The sequence below is a fragment of the Lichenostomus cassidix genome, chromosome 2, assembly GCF_008360975.1.
Source record: "Lichenostomus cassidix isolate B80296 chromosome 2, HeHo_3.0, whole genome shotgun sequence".
NCBI classification, from domain to species: domain Eukaryota; kingdom Metazoa; phylum Chordata; class Aves; order Passeriformes; family Meliphagidae; genus Lichenostomus; species Lichenostomus cassidix.
This window is the reverse complement of record NC_139482.1, coordinates 20611884-20626262: the sequence shown is the minus strand read 5'-3', so window position 1 is coordinate 20626262 and position 14379 is coordinate 20611884. Positions and strand designations below refer to the sequence as shown.

Below are 14379 nucleotides of genomic sequence, written 5' to 3'. Positions count from 1 at the left end.
TACTACTGGCTGTCCTAAATTGGTTTATTTACTGACCTGCTCTGGTTTAGGAACTGACAATCATGCATACATACGGTTTTGGGGAAAAAAAAAAGGAAACTAAACTCGCCTTTTTTCCCCTCTCCACGTGCTGAGGTTGCACCTTATGACTAGAACAGCATCTTTTCCTCTGCTTATCTCCTTCATAAATACACCATTGTGCCAAAGCCTGGTGTGAACACTGGAGCATAGCACTGCATCTACAGAACTTCTGGAAAGGAGTGTTCTACAGCTTGTAACTAACACCCTTCCTTCTATTCTTCACTTGATGCCAGATTAACTACTAATAAAGCTAATGTCTTCTTCTTAACCGTGTGCTATACAATGACTTGTAAACTAGCAGGAAATGAAAATGCACTAAACCTATTAAAGTCAAAGCTTTTGGGTTAAGACTTCAGAAGATCTTCACGGAAAACAAGAAGTTTATGCTTCTCCCCTCCATTTAATCACAAATACTGCATGAACTACAAATTGCTTAGGGTGGAATAATACTTGCTCCACTATCCAGAGGGGTTCAAATAAAAAGGAGAGTATTATATCCAAACACATGCAGAAAGCTAAAGTGTAAAATCATTTTGAACACTAAAAAGCCAAGGCATAAACACACAAATGAGAAAAAGGCTTATGAAAAAGAGTTTTATTTTTCAGGCCAAGATCTACTGTGAACTAAGCATTAATTCATTCCCAGCCTGGAAGCTATCAGACACTGGAAGTGTTCCAAGTTATGCCATATAATATTCCATGGCAATGACCGCAGAGGGAAGGTGTCTGTGAATCAATTATGCAAAAACATATTTATAAACAATACATAATTTCAGAATATTATGAACAGACTGTAATAGCTGCAAACATAACATATGTCAAATGCAGAATCAAGTGGTAAATGTTAATGCATTGCATGAGGTGGAAATGTTTGGTGACCAGGAGGAAAAAAAAATAACAGAATACACAAGCAACAAAAGGAATGTTTAAGAAAACTTCAGGTGAGCTCTTAATGGATGGCTGTATACTACTGCACTGCTATCTGAGCAATAGCATAAACAGTATTTTTCTATTTAGTACAGCTGAAAATGAAGTAATTGTGGAAGAATTAAGTGGGACTTGTATGTGGAAAGGTTAGGACACCTGACTAGTGGAAGAAGCAAATGATGGAGGAAAAAGCTATCAGTATTCTGCTTTTCACTTGATTTGGAATGATAAATACCATTTTTATAATGCAGTGTTTTGTTAAATATCAATTTGATTATTATTTAAATACTTCAATACTAATAAAAAACTGTATCAATTTATTAATTGTATTTCAATGATGAGCTAGTATGTCTATTAATCCAAATTTCAATCCCAAAATTATTTACCCATCATGTGATGACTCAGGCCCTACGTCTTTGCTATTGTATCAAATATAGCTGGAACCAATATTGGTTTCATACCTAAAAGGGATACAGAGTGATACAAATCTTCAGCCTTTGTTTCTATCCAGTACCTTCACTTTCAGAATCTATGTGACATTGACTTATTAATTATAAAATTGCACTTAGCAATTTCTTGGATGTATTTACTATTTGCAAACCACTCCGCATATACTATCAAAAAGAATGAAACAACTAAAATGTGTTTTTTTAAAAATCAGTCTTTGGTAGGCTAATGTACATGCAAATTAGATGTTGCACGTAACCTCCTCCTTCCAGAGACAAGAGGCTGCAATTCCTTCCAGATACCAGTAAGTTCTCCTATGAGGTAGGAGCCGATTTGTTACCTTCCAGCCCCCAGTTTCAGTTCACATATGAAAGGCATCCATTCGAATATGAGGAAAAGGAAAATGTACTCCTTGGGACAGCACTGCCTACAAACAGGCTGTAAATGACCCACCGTTTCTATACTGCTCAGTGCATTTTGCACAACAGGTGTTTGACATGTTCACCACTACAAGCTTTCCACTAAACACAGAGCTAGCTCCTGTTCAATGTATCTGTCAGCTTACTGCCAAAATACTGTCTCAAGGAGATGACTACCCATTAGCCTCAAGTACATTCCCACAACCTACTATTAATTTTAAAAATCAGACAAAAGTTTATTTCTTAACCAACTGAAATGCAACCGAGCAAGCAGAAAGTAAACAGAGCACACACTTTGAAGGGAGCTAGGAAGTTGGAAAAGTAAATTGATAGATGTCCTCTAGAATCACTTTTCTTACTGGTTGTATTTAAAATAGACTTGAAATGATTAAGGAGACATTTTTCCTAAAAATGTTTAATGTGATATTCGTGGTCATTGTTTAGACATAATTTCTTTGTAAGTTTTCTCATTCAGAAGTGCTCCTACAATACACCAAATTGAGAGCTTAGCAGTTTGTGTGAAATTCCTTCATTTTTGATTTGTGGATCAAGAAAAGGTTTTCTTATTGCACTGGCTTTCTATCCTTCATTCTCTCACCCTTCCATCGTTCATTTCAAAGAGTATCTCATACAACAAGTAGTAGTGTTTTATTTTCAGTTTTTGTCTCTAGATGTTGGTGGATTGAAAGTTTCTATTGGAACTGCTAGAACTACTCCCCACTCCTCATTTTACACGTTTTCATCTAGGCTTGGAAACAGCGTGCCCAGAGTCAGCACAAAGGCATGCTCTCATCTACCTGACAACAGAGTAGTATCAAAATGTGTAACATTTTAGGATAAACTTTTTTCAGTGACTATAGCCACTCAGAGGAGCTTTTCTTTGTCCATTATTTAAAAATTCTCTTATTAAAGCTGAAGTAGAGACCATCAAAAATTATGAGCAGACAGAGAGATCTGGTATTTCCTAGCAGCTATCAGAACTGGCTGCTCACTCAAACAATGTGGGAAATAGGAAAACAAAATGAAACAAATATTTCTCCCGAGTAAAGCTAAAAACTATATGATGGCTAAAGTTTCTCATGACAGCCACCTCCACTTAAAACCAAAACAACATTTCTAATTAAATAAAAAAAAAAAGAAAAGAAAAGAAATACAGACTTCATAAATCACAATGCTCCAGTTTTCTTCAGTGAAGATAAAAACACCGTGACTTTGGGTAAATTGATTTTATTAACTGGTTTCACTAGAAAGAATTATACCACTACACCCTGTTACATCACATATAGAGTCTCTTTTACTAGAATGAAAAACTTAGACAAAATCTAAAAGTTGCTTGATAAATGCTGGTGTGAAAATCACTGACATAAATATAAAAAGCACAAGTTCTCCCACAGAAAACCTTCCAAACAAACAATAAACAAACTGTCCAGAAGCATCTGTTCACAAAAAGGAGCACATATCTGTAGTAGGAACAAATTCATTTGCAAATAAAACTGGAGTAGACCCACAAAGAGCAGAACAAGGTTTCACAGTTAGGCTCTGTGATGTCACAAAGCTAGAGTAGGGTAGTACCTTTCAGAAGTATCTTATTTTGAGGTGTCCCCTGCCAACAATGAGACCTCAAAGTTGGACCTTCTATTAGAAAAATCATTTGGAATTACTTATGAACTTATGAACTGCTGTGTTGTTCAGAACAACTTAAATTCATTTAGCAATATCATTTACACTACAAAATCCTAAACCAACCAGTAGAGTAACTTCACTTCTTTTTGGGAGCCCACAATTGCCACAGGAAACACCCTCCGTTAACATTCATTTTGAAAAGGGCTCTCTTCCTGCAGAAAGGAGCTCCAAAATTAACAGCCAATAGAAATATTTGGAGATTCAATGCTGATTTAGTCAGGTGAGAGCTATTTTCAAAAACAGAGCAGTATCTGCCTCCCTGCTCCTACACAGCACACAGAAAATGTGAACCTTACTTTAAGCCCAGAAACAATTTCTGCAGTTGCCTCATATATATATATATATATATCTTTTCCATTATGTGTGCAGACTGTTCCAACCAGAACCAATTCCTCTTACTCTTGAAAACTAAAGACTCTCAATCCACATGCTTTGCAAACATTTCCTGAAGTGGAATCTTCAAAATGTGATTTTAATTTCATCTCTGATGAAATTTCATCTCTGATGAAATACTTGTTCAAAATTTGATCACCTGCATTCACTGGTCGTGGGAGCAAAAAACAAAAGGAAGTGCATAGATATTTTTCACTACCTTTCCAAATCAGAAGAGTTCTTAAGTTAAAGGACACACATAGGTTACTTTTGTAGAAACCAAAGTTGTTAACACATACTAATGATGATTAAATTTTCACACATGCATCTTGTTTTATTTCATGACCACTGACAATCTCTGTTGGTGTTCTGAGCTTAAACACTGTACAAGTAACACTCCTCCTCAGCCCTCAGTCCTGGTAAACACCACTGACCCAAATTAAGGCTCTCCTATAGCAGTGTCAGTGTTTGTTAAGGTGCCCCTCAGTTGAACTCTGATGAAAAAGATTGTTTAGGAAGGGAAGTGAATGTTCTTTCTTCTGAGAGACAATTCTATCAAGGATGCAGAAGAAAGGCCCTGAGGATACATAGAACAGGTTACAGTGATCAAAGTAAAAAAAAAAAAAAAAAAAAAAGTAATCCGAAACCAACGTGCATCCAGGAGACCAGGACAGGACATTTTCGTTCAAAAGCAGCAATGTGTAACTTATTTGGATCTCTCAGAAAACTCTCTCAGAGTTTTCTCTGCTTATCTGACCCTTCAAGTCTAGAAATGTTACAACGCTGTAATTGAAAATGGATAGCCAATTCTGTTGTGGCCTGTGTGCTCCAAGACCTAGAAACAAACTAAGGGAATTTTTTAAAAACTTACATAGCTGAAGTGTCCCCACAACAGTTACAATCACCTGAAGTCCCCAGAAATTCATTCCATGCTGTCTTTTCCCTTTCAAAGAGTCTAAATTCAAACTTCTACACCATATGGATTTGCATGTCAGTGGAGAGTACTTAGAAAGTACCTATTAACCTGCTGTTACTCTTCCTATTCTTTGCACTGGAACATTTTCTTGTTATATTCTGCATAACATTTCAACATGTTAGTATTCTTTCGTACACTGTCTGACCACACTTTGACAATCCTAGAAGTTCTGAATTGTCTCAGCTTATCATAACTTTTGATACATAAGTATTATAAAAATAATTAAGAAGTGCCCATAAAACATTTCATCCAGAACATCACAGCCTTATTTAGAGCTGCACCACTTCTATTCTCTCTTATCCCTACAATAAAAGAGGAAAAAAATACAGAAAGACTGTAATGGTAAAGCTGATTTTTCGAGGACATTTGCAACACCACATATTTGCCTTCACACTGTCTGACAGAGCACACAGGCAAACTCAGTGTGCCAGATGAAAGCCTCCTTGTTTGCTATTTTGGACTGAAGCCATTTGAAAGTTCTTCTATTCACTGAGAAGAAGGGTGGGCATGGAGAGGCAGAAATCATGGCTGCTTAGATTTAGTAGCCTATGAAGAATATACATACTCACTTTTTCACGCAAAAATCTACCTTGTTGCAAATGCACAGTCCATGACCACTGAGAGTAACAGCCACACTTATTTTTTCAAAAATGTTAAATTTGGACTGCTGAGCGTTAAGCAGTTTTCTGACTTTACAGTCACACAGTTGTGAAGAAAAAAAATATGATGGTATTATTTATGGTTCCTTGCTAGGATTTGTGTCCCCTGCTAAACGATTCACAAAAGATTTTCCAAATCTGATACACATAAGTATCAGAATTCTGGAGACCTATTTGGCTAATACAGATATTCGCATGTCCTTTCTGACTTCATCATTTACTCCTCTGCAAAACAAGACAGTCTACCTTAGAAATGAATTTATGAGGTTTCATTTAAGATATTTCTGGGTTCTACTTCTTTCCACAAGATCTAACTACAAATACTAATTTGGCTGATGACAGGTTGGCTAAGCCCCAGACAACAAAACTACTGATATTGTCTCCAATAAAATGTGCTTCAATCAAAATTGCTGTTTCAATGAAGAAAATAGTTATTTCTCTCCAAATCTCTGTACTAAAATGATGCTAATAACTTACTGAGCATGTACAGAAATGCAATGACCATCAAGATGCGAAGACCATGCAGGTAGAATAAAACATCATTTTAGTAACAGGAGAAACCACTGACTCACTGTAGACTTCTCTTAGAATTAGGAATTGACTCAACTGTCTCTGTTTAAGGCTATTTCATGCAGCAGCAATTACCAGAGAGCTTAAACCCAATTACCTACTTTAATTAATTTATTTTCATTTTAAGCTATGTGACCTTCGGGCAAAGACACTGTGCTGCATTTCGCTCATTAAAATCCATTGAAAATATACAAAGTTTTAGAATGGCAGCTATGAATAGACTTTTTTATTTTGCAAAATAAAATATTTCTCACAGTCAAAGCTACAAAAGAAAGGTCCACATTCAGAGTAGTGCAAATATATTCTGGCAGACAGCAACAAAAGTCTACAATATTTAAATCAAAATGTTCTGAGACAGAAGTGCAGTGGTTTATTGTTCATTCCACTGATAGGAGAACAATGTTTTATCATTCACCAAATGTAAAAAAATCTGAGTCAAGCATCTGAGTACTAAAGAACAGCAGCCAGCTTTCTTTAAGTAGGGTAGTATGCAGAATTTGAGTAAAACCTTTTGTTGAACCTCCATGCTCAAGAAAAGTCCCAAAGATACCAATGAGGATTCTGTTCTGCTCCCTGATTTTTCCATTCTAGTTGTCTATAGCAACAGTAGCCTAGGAAGATTGCCGTTTCTAAATTTCTACACCAAATTACTCAGCTAATGACAAAAGTGACCACTGTTCTGCTTAATAATTGCCTTACATTATGCTATTTAAAAATAAGGCTTTATGCTCCTGTGAGATATATGCAGCTCGAAAGAATTAAAACTTACTTGGTATTTTTGAACTTAATCTGCAATGGTTTTGGCTCCACAGTTCATTTTTCTCTTTCCATTCTGAAAATTTCTTTCTCATGTAACCAAACTCACCATCAAACTAGAAGCTACAGCCTCAGCATCAAACACCATCTACACAACTACACATGCTACTTGAACAACTTGCTGATTAACCATTGGCAACGAATTCAGTTTTTGTCTTGTAGTTTTTGGCACGGAGTTTCAATTGATACAATAATGGTTTGAGAACACAATTTGTATTTCCACTCTAGCTCACATCTCTGCTCCACCTGAAATGCTCAACAACTGCTACTTTAGAAAGGGTGAGGTTAGACATGCACATTCAAAAACTAAGACCTTTTACACACCGTTAGCTCCTGCTTTGCTTAATATTAACAACAAAAAAAAAAAACACCCTAAGAAATTCTTTACCAAGATCATGTCAGTTCTTTATTCTGCTTTTTATTAATCACAAGCTGAAGTCTTCCACAACCTAAGTGAAGCTCAGTGAAGAAAGGAGAACCTATTGGACACACCAGATATTGATACCCAGTTACTCTAAACCCAGGACACAGCTTTCAACACCCTAAAAGAAAGAGCATTAGAAATGGATTTCTGTTTGGAAATGGTCCCTGTAGGCACTAAACATTAGCTGTAATAACACTGTGATAGAAACAGTGGACTGGCATAACAGAGTGATTATACCTGTCTGCATCAGACTGGTGCCTATATGACAAGGTACTGACTTTGATGGCATCCTTCAGAAAAACTGTGGATAAAATTTCAAAATTGAAATAATAAAGCTTTACTAGGAAAAACTGGGGAGAGAGTAAAGCAGGAAACAAACACCCAAAGGAGAATATGTTCATGGAATAGGGAGGAGTATTTATCAGGCATTAGGGATTCAAAATTTGAAAAAAAAAAAATCAATGTTTAACACTCGCTAATCAAAGTATTTTTTAAAAATGAAGTTTAAAAGTAAATAAATACTAATACACATAAACTTTCAATATATTGTGGGTGATTGTTTTTTAATAAGAAAAATCTTAGCATTTGTGTTTTCTTTTTAAAGACTAGGTAAAAATTTTAATTAAGGAAATTCAACAGCTCGAGAATTTACAGCTTTATCTTTGTCATATGTTCTAGTATTTGTTTTCAAGATTTATAACTAAAATTCTAATTCATTATTAAGATATTAGGTATAGGGAAGTTAACTTCTAATAAGTACCAATAAATATACTTGTAGATGCCACTCAGAGTTTCAATGACATTTTTAATCTGAAGCAAGTGTTCTGTAAAAATAAAATCTACAGAAAACAACTTACAATCTTCAACTAAAGAAACAGAAATTGTCTCCTTGGAAAATCTGTTCTAAGATTTTAAACTGAGAGTTCTCCCAAAAGCATTTTATGTTTCACAGGGTACAGTAGATACCTGACAGAAGATATATCAAAAATTATTGTAAGAGTTCTGAGATCTATTTTTAATCTAGAACAACCAACTAGAGATTAAAAATTGTGGAAGTACTGTCAGGGAGATGAAACTACTACCTAACTCTTACTTGCACTATAGAAATTTAAGATAGTACTTATCCCAAGCATGGTGTTCCAAAGCATAAACTACCACCAGCCCAATAAATTAAGCTAAAAAGGAAAGACTTCACTGAGATTTATGAGCTATTGCTGAAGTATGTGATCAACTCTGCCTTCAAGGGAAAGCTTAATTAAAAGGTCTAGTGACTACGTTTTTGTATTAAAGCCACATAAAACTCACATTGTAGCAAGATCTGCACTTTGAATTTCTGTCCTGAGTATGTGCCTGCGGTTACCAAAACCACATCTAACATACCTTGGCAAAGAAGACTGTGAGGTGCGTTTCACTACCAAGTATCCAAATGGGAAATTTTGGAGATTTCAGATAGGAGCCAACCTAAAAAGGTACGACAAAATCAGAAACACAATGCAAACCCAGAAAGGTCATCTAGTTAGGGGCCAAGTTAACAAGAAATCAGTTAGTTTTCAGAACAGTTGGGACTCCATTGATATAAAATGTTCAATAAAATGACATAAGTCTCTTAAGTTGCACACAAGTACTCCTGAGCTTAACAATACCATAATCACATGCTAAATGAGGTAAAAGTCCACTTGACTTATTAGCTGGTTTTGGATTAATTAATTCAGAATTGACATTGAAGGGACAGCCAGTTACAGTCAATACACCAACATTCTGTCAAGTACATTATCCTCTTTAACTGTGAGCTAAGCTAAAGGAATTCAATAGAGATTGAAGAGGAAGCAAAGAACAAAAAGGTTTTGGAATTAAAGAGTATTAATGCTGTTTCAAATGCAGTATTTGTAAAACAGCCAGGACCTGTGATCCCACAGGAGACCCACACTGGGTAAGTTCAGGGAGGGCTGTCTCCCATGAGTGGGACCCCATGCTGTAACAGGGGAAGTAGATTCCCTTGCAGCCCGTGGTGAAGACCATGGTGAAACAGCCTGTCCCCCTGCAGCCAATGCAAGACTGGGACATGGACTATAATAATGGTGGGCTATAGCATTGCTGCAGCCAGGCTGGGAATAAGCAGAGGAGTTCATTGCAATGTTAAACCAGACAGCCTGGCCCAAAAGGTCCAAGAGGTGGAGTTTGTAATGGATGTCTTTAATTTGTTGTAAGCCATGATTTGAATTGCATGTTAAAGGAATTACTGTAACAGAAATCACTGAATCAGTGGAGGAGAAGCCTTACAAGAAGCAGTTGCAGTGCAGCAGTGACCCAACCTGAGCAGGCTTTGGTGCTCAACTCCATGCAGCACCCTTCTCTATCCTGAGTGACCACCACATGGAGCCCAAAGTCATGGACCAAATGACTTCAAAGGATGTTTTGTGGACATTGTATGGACATTCAGTAGGGGTGGTCAGACTAAGGGAATGACAGATACATTTAATATCAAAGGGTGGGAAGGAGGGTGATGGTTAATGAGGTTTTAGTGAATAGTGTGGGACCAGAGCATGACATAAATGGTATGGCATAAAGGAGTGAAATGTGCTTGTTTGGAATGGAATAGAGTTCATTTTCCTGAAAGTGGGAAGTATGGGGCTGTGTTTTGGATTTGTGCTGAAAACAGGGTTGATAATAGAGAGATGTTTTTGTTGATGCTGAGCAGAGCTTACACAAAGCCAAGGCCTTATCTGCATTTTGTACTGTCATACTGGCCAGGGAGATGGGGGTGCGTGGGAGGAGATGAAGCCAGAAGTGACACAGTGACCAAAGGGACATTCCAGACCAAATGGCATCATGCTCAGCATATAAAGTGGGAGGGAAGAAGGAGGAATGGGGGGTGTTTTGAGTGACTGTGTTTGTCTTCCCAAGTAACCATCATATGTGATGGAATCCTGCTGAGATGGCTGAACACCTGCCTGCCCATGGGAAGCAGTAATTAATTACTTATTTTGCTTTGCTTGTGTATGCGGCTTTGCTTCCCCTATTAAACTGCCTTTATCTCGACCCATGAGTTTTCCAGATTTAAATCTTCTAATTCTCTCTCTGATCCTGCTGCTGGGGGAGCAAGTGAGCAGGTGTGTGGGACTTGGCTGCTGGCTGGAGTTAAACCATAAGAGTAAAGCACAAAATTTCTCAAATAAAAACCTGAAATCAAGAAATTCTGTCACAACAGGAACAAACAATATGGACTAAGGTGCACATCAACTACTTTCAAATGTTCAGAGATAAATACATAAAATACCTTTAAAATCTTGAATATATTATATTTAGACTAAATTTGCTTAATAGTTTTACAATTTTTACTTACAGATATTTATTTTAAATGGAAGACAGAGATAGTATAAAAGGAGATCAGTAAAACTGTAACACTCACAACAGCAAACCCCTTTGTGACTTTCAGTTTTATAACCATCTACATAACTTTCATTAAGAGTTATTTTAGTAAAAACATAAGCTTCTACCTAGCAATTGGTGCAATAAAGTTCTAATTTAAACAGCATCAAATAACAATTCAATAAGGTGCATTTAACAATTTTATCATATATGTCTTAAAACATTAGTCTGTTTGAATCTGGATATTATTTGAAAGTTCCTTGATATCTCCAATAGTACACAGTAAAGCTTTCACTAATACTGTTAAAAAAGTCCACAACACCTTAGTGAAAGAAAACTTTTAAATTATGTAGGAAACAGCTTACCTTACAATATCTCAGAGATTCCATCAATGTCAAAAAGCCTACTGTTGCCTGTTTGTGTATGCCAAGAAGTTCTGTTCAAAATAAAACACAAAATTTATTCATGAAAAATCAGCAAAACCTATTTTAAGCCATTTCTTCTTACTTTCAAAATTGGTCAAAAAATGATTTTAAGTTATGCAGTTTTAGTAACAAAGGCAAATAATCAAGGTACAGTCAAAAATGGTAAAGGTTTAATGGTTTAATAGTTTCTCTCGATATAAAATGAGATCCAGACTCATGGTTTTGTAAGCTTCCTATTGATAGCCTATTTTCAAAACCTGTTTGATTTCGGAGGAGATGAAGTACTTGCAACTTACGCCACAATTATTCTTAGAAAAATCTAAGGAAAACAGCTATCTTGAAGAGGAGAAAAGCCCATATATATGCATATACAAATGTTTCTTCCTCTCCCCTTCTTTTTTCTTGTCCATATTTATCTTAATAATTTCACATTCTGAATAATAAAGCACATTTTTTCAAATAACAGTTTTGTTAGCAGAAAAACTAATTTGATTTTCCATAGTGACTTCCACTTAATGTATCATAGAGCTCTCACACACAGCTGGCAGGAATAGCTGAAATATTTATGTACTACTGATTGGAAGAGACTTACTTGAGGTCCTCTAATAAAGAATGAGAATGTACTTCAAAATTCAAGCTTCAAAACTAATTATATGCATTTGGAAAAATCTCTGGGCTTTCACATATGTCGTCTCAAGAGTTCCAAGTACTGTCTGCTTGGAACAACTCTGTTAGTTCCCCAAACACTGTCTAACAAGAGCAGCACATACCTGGAAACACACACTATAATTAATTTCAGAAGATCTGGATTTTCTTTTTTTCAGTGAACACTGAATTTCATATTTTAAAGTTCCCTCTAAAACACTAAGTCTCAACTATAATTTTTAACATCAGTCATGTTTGTACAACGGCATAAAACTGATGTCTTTATCCATGGGCTAAAGCCTCAGGACCAGAACAAGTAAAGAAACCATTCCAAATTTAAAAGGTTTCTGGATTTGCAGCAGTCAACCCTGTATTTCATTGGAACTCACAGCACCAGGCATGCCATACTCCTTTCACCACCTTCAAGTTTACCTGACAGAATTTTTCAACAGTGCATAACAGTTATTATATGGTTTGACTCTTCCCTCTACTCTTAAGCAAAAGTCTGCATACATCCAATTCTGAAAATCAAAACCCAAAAAACTTACCAACATGAGCTTGTTCACTACCTTTGTGTCTGGAAGTACAACTCCTTCCTTGGAGTGTCAGCTATACATATTAAAAGGATCTCTGCAGTGTAGAATTCTTTGATCTGAAAACCGTGCTTTCACAAACTATCTTCCAACTTGCTTGGAATTAAAATCTTCAGGGGTGCATAGATTATCCTTTGCAAAACCCCATTATCTCACTGACTTGCTGAGTTCTCACTCACTGAGTTGCTGTAAATTGCCATACAGTGAGAAACAGTTCATCCTTTCTTTGAGCTGAGGGAGAGCTATGGCCCAATTAAAAAAAAACTAGTGAAGAATCCTGCAAACTAGGGAACAGCTAACGTACAGAAATAGCACATTTATATGTGCAATGAAGGAAACGAGTGGCAAAAGTAAGCAACAGTACATTAGAGAAGTAATTTTACACATCACATATATTTCTTAAAAACCATTAACAAAAATCAATGTAAAGTTCACTCTGCTAAACAAGGCCTTCAGATGTAGGAGCCAATGCCTGGGCACAGAACAACAATGTTACACATAAATAATATTTACTATTCAGAAAATTATTCAAAATAATTCTGTGATTAAGTACTTTTTTCCTCTGACTGATAACTAGAGAGAGCTGAGATGCTGGCTACAAGAGTAGCCATGCAGTGTGAATACTCTGAATAGTTAGTAGTCAAGCTACATAGAATGTGTATCTGGAAGCTCCTAGGTTAACTTCAGCTTGTAGTCACTGGTCTAGCCATGCCTCCTTAGAATCAGCCAACGGAGAAGAGCGACACAAAAGCAAAAACTACTCTCAGGTGATTTACAAAGAAACAAAAGAAGACTAGCTGCACTAAAATCAAAGTTTATCTGTGAATATTGTCACCCCACAAAAAGAAAACATGACTGGAGGACATCTGATAACACCAAAGATCAACTAAGAAAATGAATATAGATGCGCCTTGTCACAATGTTAGCTTCTCTTGCTGGGAAAAGCACTTTTGCAAAGTACTCAAATTTCTGAACACGTTTCTGTTCCAACCGCATCAGCACAGCGCCATCCAGCGTCCACGCCAATCCCAAAAATTCCTGCCACTGCGTGGGAAAGCAATTCCAGCACTAGCTGTATTCATAGGAAATTGCTACGGTGCATATAGGAACAACAGTCCTAAAAAAGCAGTAAAAAAAATTACCTCCCCATATCTTCCCACTCTGGATAGCTGTGGCAGGAGAAGAAATTAGAATAAGAAAAAAGGTTTAAAGGAGAACATGTAGATATTCAAAGAAGAGATCATTTCAACTGGCATTTTTACCACCGGTGGCCAAGAGCAATCCCAGTTCATTGCTCCTGCCCTATTTGGAAAATATACAATACTGTGAGAGTCAGTGCTCTGAGAACAATCTGCAAACACTTGGTAATTCCTCAAGTTTACAATCCAGTATGTTCTTTTATCACTGCTAAAATTCAAATGTCTTATAAATAATTTTAATTACTTATTAATTAAAAACTGCTTCTATAAACAGTTGAACAGGAGTTAAAGTGACTTTACACAACTTCTGAATATAACAGTATTCAGTCCTTGTTATTTTGACACCTGCAACCCTTCTAGATGAAAAGCTCATAAGCATTGACAGGAAACAAGCTGAAGGTTACAGACAAAGACAAACAAAATCCAAGAGCAACGATCGAAGAATAGAGGACAAAAATGATTTTTAGATAAAGAAAATGTGACAATGCATCCAAAATTCAGTCTTGCCTAAGAAGCCGTGAACAGTACCAGCTGTTCTTTATCTTTCTTTTTGATCAACTACACAAATCACTTGGTAACAGATACCACTATAGACTTAAGACAGTGAATAATCAGGTTTTGACTATAATTATCCAAGGCCTTCAAGAAAATGGAGGGCTCCCAATAGTAATGTCCAACTACTCAACTGCTCAGAAAAATCTAACAGGACGCATAATACCAGATCCTTAAGAAGTACTGAAGATCATTTTCTGCTCCTCCACTGCCCACAAAAAG

General features: G+C 36.4%; 1 protein-coding gene across 2 annotated transcripts in view; it reads right to left on the bottom strand.

The window, feature by feature from the left end:
* Nucleotides 1-14379, bottom strand: part of MINDY3 (MINDY lysine 48 deubiquitinase 3) — a 51428-nt gene that overhangs the window by 19355 nt on the left and 17694 nt on the right. For both annotated transcript variants that reach the window (XM_085050620.1, XM_085050621.1), the window contains 2 exons: nt 11109-11179; nt 8755-8835 (listed from right to left, as the gene is read on the bottom strand). In XM_085050620.1, coding sequence (XP_084906746.1) covers nt 8755-8835; nt 11109-11179 — 152 coding nt within the window. The remainder of the gene's footprint in view (nt 1-8754; nt 8836-11108; nt 11180-14379) is intronic.